Consider the following 19,855-nt stretch of genomic DNA (forward strand, 5'->3'; position numbering starts at 1 on the left):
TATGGCAGCTAATGGGGGAGGGGACCGCCCACACTCACCCTTTAGTTTAGTTAGAAGGCAAATCACCATGTTTCTAGACAGGCCTACACTGTTCCTTAGGAAGGAGAGCGAGCTTATTGGGTGAACCCCATTGACAACAGCGTGCGGGAGCTCAGAGATGCACTATGTCCAGCAGTAAAGGTGCCTGGGAAATGTGGGCCTCTTCAACCTGTGACTCTTGGTGTATGTTTCTCCTATTAAAGCTCCTATGAGTCTGAATAAGGCCGCGTGTCAGTGCTTCTGAATCATGTCTGGTCTGAGTCCTGAATTTTAGACTTTTTGACTTTTCCCCAACAAACAGAAAAAGTCCATTTGTTCCTGGACAAATGTTATACAGAAATGGACCGTGATGGAGTTAGCTGGAAGGATTAAACTCTGGCACCTAGAAAATCCTGGCACAGTCTGACCAGCTGAATCCTGGCAGAGCTGACAGGTGAGCCCAGCCTTCCTGGAGGCTCACACCATCTCTCTCTCTCTCTCTCTCTCTCTGATGACATGTATCCTTGCCACCTCCCCTGCCACAGGGACTCCCTCTAGGGCAAGTGCCTGGCTGCAGGCTGGCCCTGGCCCTGGCCCGCAGAGATGCAGTGAGTTTTGGTTTAGTTGCAGGGGTCCTCAAACTTTTTAAACGGGGCAGTTCACTGTCCCTCAGACCGTTGGAGGGCCGGACTACAGTTTAAAAAAAACTATGAACAAATTCCTATGCACACTGCACATATCTTATTTTGAAGTAAAAAACAAAACGGGAACAAACACAGTATTTGCACTCGCATGTGGCCCGCGGGCCGCAGTCTGAGGGCCCCGGGTTTGGGGCATCAAAACCTCTTACTTGGCCTCCTGCTCAAGCTGCTCCTCCAGCTGCCCAATCTTGGCTTCCAGGGCCGAGATGGTGGCCTTAAACTTGGACTTGACAGCACCCTCTAGCTCCTGCAGCTTGGCCTTCAGCTCCTTGTTCTGCCGCTCCAGCTGCTGGCGCGCATTGTCGCTCTTCTGGGCAGCACTGCGCTCGGCCGCCAGCTCTGCATTCAGTGTGTCCACCTGGAGAGGAGAGACGGTTTAGTCACTCGTGCCAGACGGGCAGCACGGCCCCTCCCGGGTGACGGGCAGCCGCCTGAGTCACCTGGAGCGTGGTCTTGCGGAAGCGGTCGTTGAGCAGCTCCATGTTGCTCTGCTCCTCCTCCAGCTCCTCCTCGAGCTGTGCGATTCGTGCCTCCAGGCGCCGCTTCTCATCCAGCAGAGCAGACCTGTGGGGCAGGGAGGCGGACAGCTCGACGCCAGCCCCGTGCCCCGGGCATGCTCAGAGGGCTCCTCCTCCCACCTGGAGGCTACAAACAGCACCACTCGACTTTTCTCTCCCCTGCACCCGTCCAGCATCTGTCAGGTCCTGCTGATCACACTTCCAAACACCACTCACTTCTGCCCTAGCCTGCCCCCTCTAGGCCCCCTCACCTCTCACTTGGACCATGGGAGCCTCCCAGTGGCCTCCCCGCTGCCCCTCCATCTGTTCTCCACGGCCAGCAGCTTTCAAAGGGCAAAAAGACTGGCACTTCTACTTTAAACTCTACTGGTTGCCCAGAGCATTGAGGTAAAACGCTAACTCCTCCTCACGGCACGCTAGGAACTGACCGTGATGAGCCCGCAGATGGTAATTAAATAGAGAAAGCAACGTCCTAATTGGAAAAAAAAGATCTTTCAATGAAAACTCATTCAAGAAAAGGTAAGTCAAAGGAACCTACTTGCCAAACCTAATGAATTTAAGAGTGAAGATTGCATTGCGAGGCCGTACAGTCTGCGGAACCGGGTTCATTCTGAATGTACTTCCTCCTCACCTGTGGGCATGACTGGCACAGTGGGACCTGCCTGGAGCATCTTGTGCTCGTCTTTCCAGAATTTGACCAAACGAGCAAACCAACTACTGACCCCTGATTGCCGGACCCCGCCACGGCCTTCTCGGTGCAGCAGGCCCAGGTGCCAAGAGAACCAGGGGCCGCCACTCATTTCCAGAGGCTACCCCTCCCACTGCTGCAGGAGACTCACTTGCCAGAGGCGCTGTTCGCGATCTCATCCGCCAGCTCGTCTCTTTCTTGCTCAGCATGTCGGCGGGCTCGCTCGGATGAGGCAAGTTCCTAAATGAAGTCAGATAGGATTTAAGCTCTGGCTGTTAATGTTTTGTCAAATGTGAAATCTGATGAAGCCCGCAGGCTGCAGCCACCTTGCTCAGGCATCTGTGTGTGCCTGAAACTGCAATTAGATTTGAGGAATAACACTGGAAGGTTTTTGAGGGAGTATTCGGGTGCAGGTCAGCCAGGTGCTGTGCTGTGTCACCATCCGGACACAAAGGTGCCCACAGAGGGAGGCCTAGTCTCTGTAAGGGCGTGGCTGCCCCAGTGTCAGGGGAGGCTATGTTCCTGCCCTCCCGAGAAAGCTGGTGTTTCTTAAACATGAACTGAGCGAAGCTTTATGCAAACCCAGGACTATGGCAATTCATGGTCGTGAAGTATCTGTTGCACAGACAAGGAGTACAGTGTGGACGTAAAGCACACTAACCAGACAGACCAGAGAACAAGGTGCTGGTGCAGTACAGTGAGCACAGCCCCCCGGGAAGGGTGGGGTCTGACCTCAGCTCAAGGCAGGGCCTGGGTGGTGTGTAGGGCCTCTTCCTTGAGGAGATGGGAGCCCTGGCCGTCAGGCTCCTGGGCTCTGCAGGGCCTCGGAGAACTGGGCAGGGCAAGGGGACGCCGGTGCCTGCCGCCTCTGGAGGAAGAGCTGCCCGATGGCAGCTTTTGCACTTTCCTTGGGGAGCGGATCTCCCCCAGGCAGGTGCCTGTGTGCATTTCTCACCCCCCTGGGTCAAGATCAAGATCACAGTCTCAGAATCTGAGATGCACAGCGCCCTTATTTTATGGAGGAAACCGAGGCCGTCGATGAAGGGCCTTGCCCAAAGCCTCAAGGTTGGCGAACAGGAGACACTCAGGGTCCTGCCCCCCCCTGCCCAGAGCTGCTTCCCACCAGCTGCCCCTCCACATGGTGCTGTGTTTGGAGGAGCACATCTCAGGATGCCTGTGAGCAGGGCTGCATAAAGAGCTCCTCTGTGCTGTGCACGGGCACCTGCGTCTAGTTAGAGCACAGGATGCAGGCCCCCCAAAAGGCCTGGCTCCAGCGCACAGCCAGCACGTGGGGCAGGCACGCGTCCAGCTGTGACAGCAGCAGGTGGAACGCAGGGCCGGACCGAAGGCCTCTGTCGAACACACTGTGCAAGCGCAGCTCTGCCATCTGGCCTCTGCAGTCGAGTTTCCTGGGCCCGGCAAGGGCTCCTTCCCGACCACTGGCTGGGTGTGCGACAGACAGGGGAGGGGCCCCGGGGAGGAAGGGGAGGCCCCGAGGGCCTGTAACCTAATGAACAAAGGTGCCGGAGGTAAGGAAAAACAGAGAAACAGACGGGAGGACAGGCTAGCTTTCCAGTCAGTCCCCTCCGCGAGGTAGTGAGCCTTGTCTGAAGGTCTGCAGACCTGCAGCTTTGAAGACACAGAGCGCTGGCCTGCAGGGTGTGTGGACACAGGCCATGCCAGGCGCCCTACAGGACACAGGCTCCCAGAGCCCATCACCTCTGGGGATGGCCTCACTGGTCAACTACATGACAACGTACATAGGCCCTGACACGCTGCTTCAGTGGCGAATCCACTTGCTCTTGAAGCACACATGGCCCTAGAGCTGCTCGACTCTGTTCTCTAACCATAAAACTAGAAATCAACGAAGAAAAAATAAACGCCATACATTTGGAAATTTAAACCGCACTTTTAAACTATTCATAGGATAGAGAAACCGTAGAAATTAGAAAAATTTGGCATTTAAATAACAAATAGGAAGGATACAGTGAAAACTACCCTGAGGGGGATTTATAGTGTCCCATGAACATATTAGACAAGAGGGAAGCTTGGAAATTACTGAGTGCCCAGCTCAAGAAAAAATCCAAAGGAAATAAAGGTACGAGCAAAAATGAACAGAATAGAAACCAAGAAGGATTAGCCTGGAAGCTGACTCTCGGGTACTCTCAGGATCTGCTCAGTGTTTACTTACGGATTTTCCTTCTACTTTTCTGACACCTCGGGAGTTAGTGCCCTTTCTTTCTTGCAAGCTCAACTCCGCATTTACTTGTTCTTGGTAACACTTGTTGGATTACAAGATGATTCACTTAGAGATTCAATGAAACATAACCTCACACATAGTGCTTCTGTATACACAAGGCCATCTCTATCACTGAGGTCAGAGTTCAGCTACGTGGTCCTGATGCTTGCCAGCACTAAGTACACATCACTCCTGTTTCTTACACAGAAGACAAGACTTGAAAAGCTACTAGTCAGCTCCTCTGCCTTCAGCCAGGTAGAGGGATATACGAACAGCATCAGTCTGACCACTTTACTGAACTAAAGCAATAAGATGGTCCAGTCACACAGTAAAAATGGACAGAGAGATTACACACGGCTACGACGACATTAAGATAGTTATCTGATCTCAGAGAATTGCAAGGACAAATATTTGTTGAACAAATGGATGAATAAGCAAACAAACCTCCTGCAATTGAAGGATTTCCGCTTCTAGACTCTTTAATTTCTTTTCACTCTCTTTGGATTGAGCAAAAATCTCATCCCTGGAGGCACGAGCTTCTTCTAACTCACGCTGGTAATCCTTCATCTGAGCCTAAAGATAAATAGGAAGCAGGTTTGGGCAGTTTTCATTCTTTGTCTTTAGACAGTTTTTTTCCCAGATTATAAAAGTAATATACATTCATTAAAAAATAAAAATATATAGAAATGACAAAGCTATCACAAAACATTCAGACCAATAGGCCTTATGAGTATATATGCAAAAATCTTCAACAAAATAATATCCATCAACATATAAAAAATCATACATATAACTTATACACCACTATATCCCACCATCCAACTGAGATACATATGAGCAATGCAAGGTTGGCTTGATAACGAAAAAGAATATAATCATATAATCATCTCAAAATTCAGAAGTTGTACTTGACAAAATCTAACACCCTTTTCATTATAAAAACAGTAAGCTGAATAGAAAGAAATTTCCTCAACGTTGAGAAAGGCCATCCATCCAGTTGTCCCAGAACTATTTGTTAGAAAGACTGGTCTTTCCCTCATTGATTATTCTATCCCATAGAACTATATGTCACGAAAAAGAAGGACAAAGATGGAGAAGTCACACTTCCAAATTTCAAAATTTACAAAGCTACAGCAATCAAGACTACAGTATTTGCATAAAGACAGACATATAGATCAAGGGAATAGAATTAATTCAATGAGGGAAAAACTGACAGCTATTATGATAATACGATACTTAATGGTCAAAGACTGAATGCTTTCCACCTAAAAGCAGCAGCAAGACAGGGATATCTGACGTTGCCACTTCTGTTTAACATCATAATGGAGAGTCTAGTCAAAGCAGTTAGGCCAAGAAAAAGATACTCAAGACATCCAGATTGGAAAGGAAGAAATAAAACTAGATCTTGTGTACTATAAATCTTAAGGAATTCATTAAAAAAAACCCCACTGGAACAAATAAACAAGTCCAGGAAGGTTGTAGAATACAGATCAATACACAAAAGTCAATTTTATTTCTGTACACTAATTATAAACATTCAAAAAATTAAGAAAATGATTATACTTAAAATAGCATCAAAATGAATAAAATATTAGGCACCAATTTAGCTAAAGAAGTATAAGGCCAATACACCAAAAACTATACACCATCATTGAAAAAAGGTAAAGAATAGGTAAATAAACGGAAAGATGGCCATGTTCATGGACTGGAAGACAATATTGTTAAGATAGTAATGCTTCCAAACTGATCTATCAAGTGGACACAATATCAGAACCCGAGCTGGCCTTTTTTTCTCTCTCTCGCAGAAATTGACAAGTTGATCCTAAAATTCAGGATCATGGAATTGCAAAAAACCTGGATAGCTAAACAGTCTTGAAAAAGAAGGACAAAGTTGGAGAAATTACACTTTACAAAGTTATGGTAGTCAAGACTGTAGTATTTGCATAAGGACAGACACATAGATCAGTGGACTAGAATTAATTCAATGAGGGAAAGAATAGTCTATTAAACAGATGGTTCTGGGACAACTAGATATCCATATCCAAATAAATAAAGGTGAGTTTATATATAAAACCACATGATAATTAACTCAAAACGGAGTTTAAAAGAGTAAGGTTTAAAACTCTTGGGAGAAAACATGACCTTGGGTCAGGCAGTGGTTTCATAGATATATTATCCAGGGATGACTTTTCCTTCTAAATTCTCTAAGTATGTGTATCTACACGACTATATGCAAACATCTACACACACGTGCAGGATTATAAACTAAACTGCCCTACACAGTATCTTCCTTTGCTCATGTAAGCCCTGCTATCACTGCGCACACATCTCCAGCATTTAAACGGCTGTCAGTCCACCGACATTTAGGTTGTTTCCAGTTTTGCTATCAGGAACATTTTAGCTGTGACCTTGGTATATGAACATTCCTTCTCATCTGTATATTTTATTAGAACACATTTTCAAGATGTGGAATCACCAAGGTCAAAGGGAAGGAGGTTTTCTAAAGCTTTTCGTCCAACAAATACCCCCCAAGAAGTGCCTGCGTATAGGAGGGACCGTCCCCTCCTGCATGCACCAGGTTTGTCATGTGACGGTGACACCAGCACAAGTGATAACTGAACCAGACTGAAACGATGACCAACGCTCACGGCACCCAGGGGGGGGAGTCAACACCACCTTCCCCTCTGGTGGCTCCGTGGCCCCGTTGGCGAAGCGCCAACAGAAGCTGTTCAGAGCCCGAAGAGCATTCCTACTGGTGGGTGCTCCACCTGCTGACCCCACCCCGGCTCTGCCCAAGCTCGCTGAGTGCTGAGTGCGACGTGCCACCTTTGGGGCTGCTGCACCCCCACAGCCAAGGTGACGGCTCTTGGCGGTAAGATGTCAGGCTGGGCGTCGCACAGGCCTTCCTCCCGGGCAGGACGACACCATCGAAGACCTCTGGTTGGCTGCACATACCTGAAGTTTACGAAGCTGCTTGATGACTTCATCCCTAGCCTTGTTTGCAGCCTCAATTTGAGATTCAAGGTCCTTCAAGTCTATCTCCATTTTCTTCTTTGAAGCAACAGCAAGCGCGCGCTGCTTCCGCTCGTCCTCCAGCTCTGCCTCCAGCTCCCGCACCTAAGAGACAGCACCGTGTGCCGGTCAGACCCCGGATCCTGGCACAAAGGACAGGCAGCCTGGCGCCATACAGGGCTCTGGTGACTGCACAGGTCCCCCGCCCCCAAGCAGTTACTGTTATTAACAGGAAGCCACAGTAGTGGCATCTTGTTCACAGATCTTTACAAAACACCACCTGGCACACACCATTTCCACCGACTGCTACAAGGCACCCACCAGGGCTGCATCCCTGATCCCAAGTTCATGTTCCAGGTGATGCAACAAAATGGAAAGACAGGACCATTTCTTGGAGTTCCCTCCAGGGACAGACACTCAAGCAGCCCGTGGGGAGGCCCAGGTTCCAGGTGCTGAGGTCTTGGGCCAATACCACGGGGGTGAGCCTGTTGGACAGGATCCCCCAGCCCACCAGGCCCCCAGGCAATGCACCCGCTGAGTCCAGAATTCCCCACCTACAGAGGCTGTAACAAGTGTTGTCTTAAGCCACTAAATCTGAGCTAATTTGTTATCAATAAGTGACTAATGTAATAAAATTAGTGGAATGAAGATAAACCACTTAAATATCTAAGAATTGATTCCATGAACTCCAAGGGAGTGTCACAATATTCACAAAATTTTTTAAAGTAAATTTTTAGAAATTTAATGTACATTTTAAAAAGAACATAAATCATAAGTGCCTAACCACTATTTTAGTTACAAAAATGTAAATATCTTTTTTCTCCTTTAGAGAGTGGTTTACTGAGGACACGTGATTGGAACGTAAGCAATAAGCTGAACCACCTGTCAATACGTTTAGATTCTTTCCTCACCCGTACCTTTAAGATCCACGGAACATGCATTTACACCATATTCCCCAGAGATTTCACTGAGGGCTTTTCTATCGATGATTTTGCCTTGTAAGCAGCACCGATACTGCCTGAGACCAGGAATTTACTTACATTAAATGTAAAGAATAAACCTGATGATTTGACTCGTTAACGTGCTCTAACGTGAGGATGGCCGCACGCCCCACCCACCTGCTTAATCAGCAGCCGCTTCTTCTCTTCATTCTGCTCGTCCCTGGTCTGCAAGTCCCGCTCGAACTGGGCCTTCATGGCCTGCATGTTGACCTCCAGGCGCAGCTTGGCGTCCTCCGTTGCCTGCAGCTCGTCCTCCAGCTCTTCCAGCTGGGTCCTCATTTCTTCCACCTGCTGCTCCAGGGCCCGCTTGGATTTTTCAAGTTCATGAACCTAAACCAGTGGTCGGCAAACTCATTAGTCAACAGAGCCAAATATCAACAGTACAACGACTGAAGTTTCTTTTGAGAGCCACATTTTTTAAACTTAACCATATAGGTAGTACACTGTTATTAACTTAATTAGGGTCCTCCTAAGGCTTAGGAGGAGCCACACTCAAGGGGCCAGAGAGCCGCATGTGGCTCGTGAGCCGCAGTTTGCCGACCACGGACCTAAACCACAGGTGGCATCGAGAGCTGACCCCCAGCGGGGGTGCAGCATGGCCAGTGCGTCCTGCTTACAGGCCCCAGCGTGGTGGACGGCAGGCACCGGGCCAGCTTCCGGCCCCCGCGACCCCTCCCTTCCCCTCTGGGCTGCTGCCAGTCCTGTCCAGGCTGCCATGTGACGGACAGCACTGACGCCTCTGCTCACACGTGCTCGGTAACCAGCACTTGATTCTCTGACGACCTGGACGCTGAGAGGTCTTTAAAGCCGAAGAACAATGCAGAGCGCCTGCCTTCATAGCGTCTGGACGCGGCCCTACAGCTCTCCCGCTGGGGAAGGTCATTGGTACGAAAACGCACACGTGGGAACTTCTGAATCTGAGGGGTGTGAGGCCTGAGGCAGGGCACCGACAGAGGCCGCCCTTCTCTGACGGGCTTTCCCCTCAGACCGGCAAGCGCAGGTGCTGCCGCCCCCCTTGGGGTCCGTGCTGTGCCGCTCTCGGGGGCAGGTGAGGAGACTGCACCACGGGGCCTCGTCTCAGCAGCCTCTGGCCCGTCACAGGCTCAACAGAAATGTTTTGGGAATAAATGTGTGACCGTCAGTTATTCTAGAGCAGTGGTTCTCAACCTGTGGGTCGCGACCCCTTTGGCGGTCGAACGACCCTTTCACGGTCGCCTAAGACCATCCTGCATCTCAGATATTTACATGACGATTCATAACAGTGGCAACATGACAGTTATGAAGTAGCAACGAAACTAATTTTATGGTTGGGTCACAACATGAGGAACTGTATTTAAAGGGCCAGAAGGTGGAGAACCACTGCTCTAGAGAAAGCGAATGTGGAGCGCTCCACGCCTCACTGACCACAGCCCTTCCGACCCCAGGTGCCTCTCCTGGTCCACGGGCTGGTCCCTGGGCACGAGGCTGTCGGAGACCCGGGAGAGAGGTGGGCAGTCTCCCGCCCTTCCGCTGTGGCCGGGGAGCCCGTGTCCCATGGAAAGGAGACTGTAGAGGACGGTGCTTTGCGAAGCACCTGCAGTCGCTTCACTCATCCGGGCAAAGGTGCTGTGCATTTGGCAGGTGAGGAAGCTTAGGCTGAGAGAGGTTCTGGCTTCTGCTGGGCAGACGGACGCCGGTGGGAAAGCCTCGTCCTGAACCTGTTTCTGAGTCCTGGGCCCGGGCTCGCTGACTGTCCTCACATTGTACACTGGGGGGCGGGGGCGTGCGGGGGGACACTGGGGGGCGGGGGGAGGGGGGCGTGCGGGGGGACACTGGGGGGCGGGGGGCGTGCGGGGGGATAGGATCCAGCGCGGCTCCTGTGGGCGAGGTGGTGGGGGAGGAGAAACAGTTCCCCGAGACTCCCACTGTGAGCGCGTCCCCGGTGCACCTGAAGTCTTCAGGGAAGACACGGGCTCCCTGGGAAGCCCACCTCGCTCCTCTCCAGGCCCCGCTCCGGGCGGAGAGGTCCCACCTGCCTCCCTCCGAGCGGCCCTCGTGCTTGGCAACCACCTGCTCACTCAGGAGCCGTGAGCCCCTCCAGCGAAAGGGCCGCCAGAAGCAGGTCCGGGCGGAAGGGCCCGTGAAAGGGACAAGAATCAACAAGCCTCCACCACCCGCAGGTGCTGCTACAGGAACGCCACACCAGGAGCAGGCGGCAGGAAACCTGGCCGTTGGTTCCAGAAGACTCTAGCCTCGTGCTTAGCCATGGGCCAGGCCCTCCCAGGCCCCCCCGGCCCTCCAAGGAGCTGCCTGCTCCCCCTGTGACGGGACCAGCCCAGGGACACTCACGTTCTTGCCCACGTCATCCTTGGAGCTCATCAGGTCTTCCATGTCTGCTCGGAGCTGCTTGTTCTGCCTCTCGAACTCCTCCTTGGCCTCCAGGGCCTCCTCCAGGGCGCGGGCCAGGGACAGGGCTTTGGTTTCCTTCTCTCTGGCCTCCGCTTCCGCGCGGTCCCGCTCTTCCGCGTAGCGAGCAGAGATGTTCTTCTCTTCTGCCAGCAACTACACGGAATGGCATCGGGAAAGGTTAAAAACAAGTTCAAAAGCAACGTGGACGCACCCATCATGTCTGACCTATTGCTGAGAACACTGCTGCAAGATTATGGGTGTTCCCTTTTTTCCTTTTCTGCTTTTTCCAATTTTGCTGTAAGTGTATCTTGCTTCCCAATAGGAAAACATTATTTTAAACTAAAATAGGACCGAGAGCTCTGCCGGAGGAAAGGCCGGTGGCACTGGCTCTGGAGTCAGAGAGACAGGGACGCAGAGCAAGAACCCACCTGGTCAAACTTCTTCTGCTTCTTCTCCAAGTTGGAGACGATCTGGCGCTGGTGGTCCAGGTCCACCATCAGGTCGTCCAGCTCCTGCTGCAGGCGGTTCTTGGTCTTCTCCAGCTTGTCGTAGGCCAGTGCCTTTTCCTCCAGGCGCTGGCTCAGCGCCTCCCCGTCTTTCAGAAGCTTCTTTTTGGCTTCTTCCAAACTTTCAATTGTTCCCAAGTCATCATCTACCTTCTTCTTTGTATCAGTCAACTAGGTTTTACGTCAAGAAAAAAAGATCAATAGTAAAGATGTCAACTGATTTTCACATTTGAGGAAGAAAGAAAAAACGTGTTTTTAGTATTTTGTGGGAAGAAATAACAAATCAGTGCTATTTGATTTTGAGCAAATTAATCTCAGACAGTAACTTAATTTCTTAGCTAATAATCTACAAAGTGATGATGGGATTAAAACCTTACATAGTTGATACAGTCCTGTGTCTTTATTTTAAAATATTTTTTATTGCTTTTCAGACTGAGGAAGTGGCGGGCGGAGAGAAACACCGATATGGTAGCAAAACATCCACCGGCTGCCTCCTGCACGGCCCCCACTCGGGGGTCAGACCTGCAATAGGGCGTGCCCTGACTAGGAATCGAACCAGCAACCCCTTGGTGCGCGGACGACCCCCATTCATCTGAGCCACATTGGCCAGGGCCTGTGTCTTTAATTTAAATGCTTCCAATATCAGAGCCAGCACAGCATCGGCATTTGGCTGGGTCAAAGAAAAACCACTTAACGGGCTTTATTTAGTGCAACCTAGTTAACGGTCCCACGTGAGCTGAAGCAATCCAGCACAGCGGGACGCGAGCTGCTAACACGCACTTCCCGGCCACCACCGCCTCCCAAGGACACACCTGGGACTGCAGGGCCAGCACTTGCTTCTCCAGGTTCTTCCTGGCCTCCTCCTCCTCCTCCTGCTGCTCCTGCAGGCTGTTCTTCTCCTCCTCCAGCTGCCGGATCCGGCTGCTCAGGTTCAGCTTCTGGCGTGTTTCTTCCTGAAGAAGCTCCTGTTTATTTTATAAAAGGTCGATACTTCAGTTACCTTCATCACCCTCACAAAAGACCTCATTAAAAATGCATGTCATAAAGCACAGAGAGCCTCAGTGTATGAGAAATACCCAGTGATATTAACAAACAGAAGAGATTTAAAAACATGTGATCACGTTATAAAAGCTCTTAACACAAATACTGCTTCAAACTCATTCAGGAGGAATGGCAGCATCCTCTGTCCACCCAGCCAGCGCCCAGGCCAGGAACCTGCACGTGGCCAAGACACCTCCCCTTCCGGCACCTCCTCATTTCTAGACCCTCTGCCTGTCCCGCCCCGCCCCGCCCCGCCCCGCCCGGCCCAGGCACTGGCATTTCTCAGGAGGATGACTACCTCCAGGACTGGGCGACCCTTCCATTGCTTCTCCTTTACACTTTCTGCCCGAGTAATTATTCTAAAACGTAAGGGCAAACAGGTCTTTCCCACTTAACGCCGTCAGAGGCACAGGCAGCTTTCTGTGAGCGGTCCTCTGTCCCTCACCAGCCAGGAGGGGCCTCGGCACAGCGTAGGCCAGTGATGGCGAACCTATGACATGCGTGTCAGAGGTGACACGCGAACTCATTTTTTTGGTTGATTTTTCTTAAATGGCATTTAAATATATCAAACAAATATCAAAAATATGTCTTTGTTTTACTATTGTTGCAAATATCAAAAAATTTCTGTATGTGACACGCACCAGAGTTAAGTTAGGGTTTTTCAAAATGCTGACATGCCGAGCTCAAAAGGTTCGCCATCACAGAGTAGGCCCTAAGCACAGTGACCCTGTCCCACTACCTCCGATGCCACTCCTGTGTGTCTCGATCTTTAACCTGTATCCCCAGCACCCAGCCCAGAACCTAGCAAATACGCTCCATAGAAAGTTTGAAAATTTAACAAAAATTTTACATCTCCAAGAAAGTTGCTACATTATGTTCATATTATCATGGTCATTAACATAACTGCCATCCTAACCAGTAATTTAACACAAGTCTTATGAAAGTACGATCAGCAAGCTTCAGCCCACCCTTTTACAAAATGGACTCTTTCTCTGAGGTCAGCGTATTGAAATTTCAACTAGAACAAACCCCCTTATTGAAATGGCCAGCGACACCCGTGTGTGCAACAGGACGCTGCGGGCGAGCCATGGCCCAGGCAGCGCCCCCGCCGGGCCCACGTGCCTGTGCGACAGGACCTGGGCTCCGCACTGAGCCTGAGCTTCAGGGGCTCCCGAATGTCACGGCTGTCACAGTGCAAGTGGCTCCAGACAGAAGTCACCGGAAACCCGAAGGCAATTCACATATCGATTCCGGAAATGGTCGTGTTATTAAAGGCCCCTCACTCCCCCTGGAATACCTGTGTATCCTGCAGTTGAGACTCAAGGCTAGCTGCATCCTTAGAAAATTTAATGCCCTTCTTCTCCGCTTCTTCCAGGAGAGAGGAGACGTTATCCAGTTCATTCTGCAAGGAGGAGCAAAGTTACATGCAATCCGTCAGTGAGCAGATAAACGGCCCAGAACCACCGCTCACGTGAGCATAAAGCAGCGTTGAGGGAGGACGCCAACTCGGTTAAGGAGGACTTTCTCACCGAGCGCCTGTCACCTCCCAACAGTGCCCACGTGGGCAGGCACTGTCCCAGCCGCCACACACAAGGACGTCGTCTCTCCCCACGGAGAGGACAGGGAGCTTGGAACTGCAGGGCGCACGCATGGCGGCTCTCCCAGCCGCTACTGTCTGGTTTATAGTGAACAGGCAGTTACAAGCCGCCCAGGGCTGCCCGCCTGTGAGGGGCCTGAGGGCAGCAGGCGGCTACTCCATCCTCTTTCACACTGAAAAGCAGTGACCATGTGCGGGGGGCGGGGAGCAGTATGATTACTATTCTTACAGAACTTGGAAGTTTTATCAGAGAGATTCAGAGTTTAGATTCTAGTCTCTTTAAGCTTTAAAACATCTGGGATTCACTCTGTGAATCCAGTCAATAAGGTTGTGATGACTGCACGGGGACAGATGGCTACCAGACGCAGTGTGGCGATGACATCCTAAGGTATTGCATGTTGAAACAAATATAATATTGTATGGAACCATACCTTAATATACTTAGAACATTGGTATTAATTGGTATTATATATTTATCATGAACACTTAGTTACCTCTTATGGTCAAATTTTATGAATAATGTGGTCAAAAAATTTTTTTCATCAATTAATGCTAGCTCTAAAATACCCCTCCCCCCATTATAGGTCCCCACGGTGTAAGACCTTCCACAGGTCTGGGGACGGGGGTGTAAGAAAGGAAGAGGGATCTGGAGGGGACAGTAGGGCCCCTCTGTTTTAGCTGGTCCTCCAGTCAGATTAGCAGAGGGACAAGTTAAACAAGTTTCTAAGCGAAGACATTTCCATTTTTGCTCATCTTAGCACGTCCTTCAGAGAGCCACACGCCATCAGTCTTGGCAACAGCGTGGAGAAGGGCTCCGGTCCCAGCACACCACCCGCCGTGACCTGCGAGGGGAGCCACCGAGGCAGGCAGGCAGCCCGGCCTCCGAGCCTCACATTCATTGCTCATGGCCCGGCCCGGCCCAGGGTGATGGAGCAATGACCCGAGAGCACGGACAGGAGCCGGATGCATGCCCGTCGCAGCGCTGGTCCGGGAGCGCCCCTCGCCTCGCCTCCCCACCACACGCGGTTCTGACATCTCAGAGGAAAGCGTGGGTCTGTGAGCACCTGAGCATCACACCCGACTCCGCTACAGAGAGGCGCTCGCGAGGCGGCCCTTGGCTGGCGTCAGGGAGCTTAGACTTTGGGAGGCTCCTACGTTTCCCACGTGACAAATGGCTGGCTGTGCCTCAACCAGGAGCAGGAGCACAAAGCTCCTGGGAGTCTTCCCAGTGATGAGTCGTGAGGCGGGCGGGCCTCCCACTTCTCACATTCGTGTGAACACTGGTTTATGTCGAACACCTGCTTCCCTCTGGATCTGGCATTTTGGTCTGTGCCAGGCAGAGGGCGCCCGTGCCCGGCCCCTAGTCACCACCCGGGCGCTGTCTGGGCTCCCCTGCAGCTGCGGGGCCAGTGCTGCTCTCTGAGGGCCTCGCAGGGTCCCGTCCCTTTCCTTCCTGTGCCCTTTCACCGCGGTCAGTCACCGCTGTTGTGGGGCCGCACGCCGGGCCCGGGTCTCCACGCCACACGCTGATTGTTTGCAGTGCAGCACACTAATTACATCTTTCGCACCAACAGACACTCCTACTGAATTGTTTGCACAGTAAGTGTGCAAACAATAAAAACAATTATACTTCCAGCTATATTCTTCTATGCACACTTCTGCAGTAGAGAGGCTGACTGGAATCTGTGTGCACATCCTTAATGGTTTCTCTGGGACAAACCTCTAGCCGTGAAGTCACTGGGCAGGGGTATAATATTATCCAGGCTCGTGGCACCAAAACTGCCACACTGTCCTCCAGAGAAGGCTGTGTTAACTTACACTTAACCACGGTGTAAAAAATCCCAGTTTCACAAGCCTTTCCCAAGACTAGGTACAATTTTTTTTGCCCATTGTTCCTGCTCTTATTGACTAGACCAGCCGTGGGCAAACTATGGCCCACGGGCTGGATCCGGCCCATTTGAAATGAATAAAACCGAAAAAAAAAAAAAAAGACCGTACCCTTTTATGTAATGATGTTTACTTTGAATTTATATTAGTTCATACAAACACTCCATCCATGCGTTTGTTCCGGCCCTCCGGTCCAGTTTAAGAACCCATTGTGGCCCTCGAGTCAAAAAGTTTGCCCACCCCTGGACTAGACTGATGGAGAAGTAGAAGTTGTACTTGAAACCAGTGAAAGAACTATGTCTATGATTCACTGTGAATTCACTAGGCTCAGGCCAATTCATGCCGTCTCATTCCTAAGCACAGTTAAACTTTAACTCAACCACAGAAATGCACCCGGGGGACCTACGCTGGGACATTCAGGTGCGATGTGATGCCAGGCACTGAACAGCACATCAGCTCGGTCTCTCAGGACCGCGGGGGAGCAGGGGGAGCTGTGTGCCACGCTGGGGCAGGTGCGGTGGTCGCCGGGGCTCACCTGCAGTTTGTTCGCTTTCTCGGCCAGTTCCACACGGAGCCGGTCTCCCTCGGAGACCTTGGCGTGGAGCTCCTGGACCTGGGCATCCAGTTTCTTCCTCTTGTGCTCAGACTCGGCCTTGACCTGCTGCAGCACCTTCACCTCACACGCCAGCTCCTTGTTGTCTGTCTCCAGGCCCTGCTTGTTCTTCTCCAGATTTGCTTTGAACTAGGAGGGGGAAGGGAAAAACAGTATCTTCATTACACGCCATGGAGGCACTGCTTGCTGGTTTGTCGGATTGTGCCTGACACAGTGAGCCTGAGTCAACACTGAGTGAATGAATGAAACATCTGCTGTGCTGTGTGAAGAGTGCTGTAGAAGGAACACACGTGTGCACACTGCTTGGGGTAGTGGGTGCCGATATTTAGGGGCTCACTGCACTGTGTAATTTATCCTTGTCAGTGCAGGCTGGGGGCGACATCCTGAGCACATCCTGTCCAAAGAGTAACGATTCATTCATGTCCTCCTTGTCTGAAGCGAGCTCTGTGAGTCTCAGGTGGTTATGACAAACGAGTGAGCAGTGTGTGTTGGTGCAAGGTGGTCACAGTAGGCGGGTGTCTCACGGACGACATGGGACAGGCTTTCAAAGCCATCTAGTGGGGGTGGCATGGGGCTCTGTGGCCTTCCTGCCTGGCCTCCATCTGCCTTTCCACTTCCGGGCTGTGTGATCCTGGCTTAACTTTCTAACGAGGCTGGGCCTCAGTGTCCTCGTCTTTGAGTGGAAATGACAGACTGACCTATAGGTTAGAAATGAAGGTTCAGAAGGCAGTGCACGTGCCTGACGCGCACTGTGACAGCACTTGGCAGCGACGGACACATACTGATGGGAATGTCAGTATCTGCTACTGTTGTCACTGTATAAGCTGGAAGGTGGTGTGTGGGCGGGAGGAGAGAACACTGGGGAAGTCGGAGCAAAGGCACAGAGCGTGGAGGAAAGGATAACTGGGAAACGCTGCCCAGGGAGGCCGAGTCAGAGGGTAAATGAAGTTAGTTTCATCAGGATGGAAAGCCCGTGTTAGAGACACACAAGAGGGAGCAACGTATACAGCGGTTTGAGGTCAGAGGCGGGGGGGGCCAAGGGAGAGACGCGCATAAGGAACACGTGAAATATCGGGGTGGGGGTGGGGGTGGGACAGATGGACATGATGACGCGCTGGCAGCACATGAGTGGGAGGAAGACCTCAAACTGCTCAGTTGCTTGAGCTGAGACGTCGGAGAAGGATGGTGAGTGAGAGGCGGCCCTGGGAGGAAATGTGCCTCCAGATGGTGGCTGGGCCCACCGCTCTTGGGAAGAAAGCAGCCGCCACAGCGCACGCAGAGGGGGGTGGACACTGCAGGGGAGGGTGGGCGGAGGGGGTCTGGCCGCCCAGCTCTCCAGGGCAGGGCTCCCTCACCCGCTTGGCCTGCTCCAGCTGCTCCGACAGCTCCTCCAGGGCCGACGCGTGTCTCTGCCGCATGTCCTGGATCTGAGCCTCATGGTTCTTAGTTTCTTCCTCAAGAGCCTTCTTCAGCTCTGCCACTTCTTGTTCACGTTTTGTACTGGAGAAATGTGTTTTAGAGAAAGCAGCTCAGAATTAGTTGGCTAATTAAATTAAAAATTAATTTGTTATGTCCTGGGTGGCTCAGTGGTTGAGCACCAACCCATGAACCAGGAGGTCATGGTGATTCCCGTCGGGGCACATGCCCAGGTTGTGGGCTTGATGCCCAGTAGGGGGTGTGCAGGAGGCAGTCAACCGATGACTCTCTCTCATCATTGATGTTTCTTTCTCTCTCCCTCTCCCTTCCTCTCTGAAATCAATACAAACTTATTTTAAAAAAATCAAGAAAACATTAAAAAGAAGTGATGCTTAAAAAAAAATGCTACATCCATTACTTTGATTATTATTTGTGGCGCTATTTTCAAATAGGCTGGTGCACCCCTAACTGTGGTGCAGGGAACCTTACGGAAGCAGCCTGCTCCCCTCCACAGCTGACCTCCGCTGGAGACCCAGTGGACATCCCCGAGGGCTCCACAGTGCTCCGGCAGCCCTGCCGCACGACAGGGCAGGAGCGGCTGACACGGGCGCCAGGCTGCTTGCTGCAGCACCAGCCACACTTCAGTGAGGCTGGAAAGGCGAGTCCAAGAGGCTTTCGGAAGCTCAGGACGTTGGAGGTCAAACCAGTCCAGACGCTGCACCTGAGAGAAGCAGGAGCCTCTCTGACAGCGTGGGAACTGCAGTCACTAATCCTCCCGTCTGCCTGGCACGGCCACACGGAGGCGGGACAGGAGTCAGGAGGCAGGTGGAGGCCGCACGCCAGGCTCAAGGGTCTCTGGAAGCTGAGAGGAGACACGGCAGGTCCCAGACCACAGACCTGGGAAGCCCGGGAGGCCAGGAGGCTTTATCCAACCTGCAGCCACCGTATGAAGGTCACATTAGTATCAAATGCTTTTACTTGGCTTTCTGACTTTTTTTATAATTTGTTATAACATTTGGGTAACTTGAAAAATCAATGTTATTTCACCAACTAGAAAAGCCTTCACCCCAAGTCACTCTTTTTTTGTTTTGTTAACCCTCACCTGACGATATTTTTCCATTGATTTTTTAGAGAGAGTGGAAGGGAGGGGGAGAGACAGAGAGAGAAACATTGATGTGAGAGAGAGACGCCGATTGGTGACCTCCCACACATGCCCTGACCAGGACCAGGAATCGAGCCTGCAATCTAGGTACATGCCCTTGACCAGAACCAAATCCAGGACCCTTCAGTCTGCCGGCCGATGCTCTGTCCACTGAGCCGACGAGGGCCCAAGTCACGCTTTAAGTGGGTGGATCTGAGCACCGTCTTTAAGCATATAGCTTGTCAACGACTGAAACCACTAAGCTAAGTGCCATGTTAACACCAAGAATTTAACTCACAATCATCCTGAAGCACAGCTCTGGCAACCTCGCTCTATATTAAAACCATTTCACTCTCCGCACTAAACCAGGAAGTTAGAACAGTGACTTGCACGCTGACTCCGTGTGGACACACCGTCCTGTCATTACTGGTGGAGTGGTGGGGTCTAGAGGGCGGAGGTCAGCTGGGCCAAGAGAGAAGGGGCCCAGGCAGCTGCCAGCTCTGGGGTGGCAGGTAGCCAGACAAAAGGAATCCGCGAAGACTTCTTGTGGTCCAGCCTCGCTCAGCCCCGGTGCCTGGCAGTGACTATGCATCTGTCTGGCATGTCTCTCCTCCCCACCCCTCGCCAATCTTCATCCTAAGTCCTAAAGAGCTAAAATGCCAATGAAGATGGAGCCCAGTGAGGGTCCTGACTTGCTGAGCCTGTTCCCTTTATGCCAATCATGTGATACACAGCTGGAGAGGCAGGGCGTGGGGTCCTTAGCCAGGGCGGAGGACTCACGAACACTACCACATCTGAGCTGCAGGCACGGTAATTCCTCACACAGCAGAATCTATATTTGAGGACAGCCATGGCTTTAATTAACATGCATGCATCAATTGTACTGTCTTAAAAATATGTATTTTCTAAGAGTTGAATGGAAGAAATGATCAGAACGCCTTTTTCTATTGTGCTCAAAAGACTAGCTGAGAAGAAATATTTCAACAAAGTCTAGTTCTGTGGTTTCCAAATTTAAAAGAAGCAGACATTTTAGAGAAGGCCGGGACTTAGAACTCCTACAAGCAGGGTTACTCGCTGAGGTGGGCAGGG

General features: G+C 51.3%; 2 protein-coding genes across 11 annotated transcripts in view; one reads left to right on the forward strand and one right to left on the reverse strand.

Moving 5' to 3' along the window:
* Positions 1-15,334, forward strand: part of NDEL1 (nudE neurodevelopment protein 1 like 1) — a 71,062-nt gene extending 55,728 nt beyond the window's left edge. For both annotated transcript variants that reach the window (XM_036341569.1, XM_036341563.1), the window contains 2 exons: positions 13,488-13,583; positions 14,468-15,334. In XM_036341569.1, coding sequence (XP_036197462.1) covers positions 13,488-13,583; positions 14,468-14,648 — 277 coding nt within the window. In that variant the 3' untranslated portion in view covers positions 14,649-15,334. The remainder of the gene's footprint in view (positions 1-13,487; positions 13,584-14,467) is intronic.
* The window catches only part of MYH10 (myosin heavy chain 10), a 146,819-nt gene that overhangs the window by 4,802 nt on the left and 122,162 nt on the right, over positions 1-19,855 (reverse strand). For all 9 annotated transcript variants that reach the window (XM_036341557.1, XM_036341553.1, XM_036341558.1 and 6 more), the window contains 12 exons: positions 17,565-17,709; positions 16,132-16,338; positions 13,410-13,514; positions 11,884-12,036; positions 10,994-11,242; positions 10,506-10,718; positions 8,295-8,507; positions 7,120-7,281; positions 4,609-4,737; positions 2,077-2,165; positions 1,160-1,283; positions 869-1,077 (listed from right to left, as the gene is read on the reverse strand). In XM_036341557.1, the coding sequence (XP_036197450.1) occupies positions 869-1,077; positions 1,160-1,283; positions 2,077-2,165; positions 4,609-4,737; positions 7,120-7,281; positions 8,295-8,507; positions 10,506-10,718; positions 10,994-11,242; positions 11,884-12,036; positions 13,410-13,514; positions 16,132-16,338; positions 17,565-17,709 (1,998 nt within the window). The remainder of the gene's footprint in view (positions 1-868; positions 1,078-1,159; positions 1,284-2,076; positions 2,166-4,608; positions 4,738-7,119; positions 7,282-8,294; positions 8,508-10,505; positions 10,719-10,993; positions 11,243-11,883; positions 12,037-13,409; positions 13,515-16,131; positions 16,339-17,564; positions 17,710-19,855) is intronic.

The sequence above is a fragment of the Myotis myotis genome, unplaced genomic scaffold (assembly GCF_014108235.1).
Source record: "Myotis myotis isolate mMyoMyo1 unplaced genomic scaffold, mMyoMyo1.p scaffold_m19_p_17, whole genome shotgun sequence".
Lineage (NCBI taxonomy): Eukaryota > Metazoa > Chordata > Mammalia > Chiroptera > Vespertilionidae > Myotis > Myotis myotis.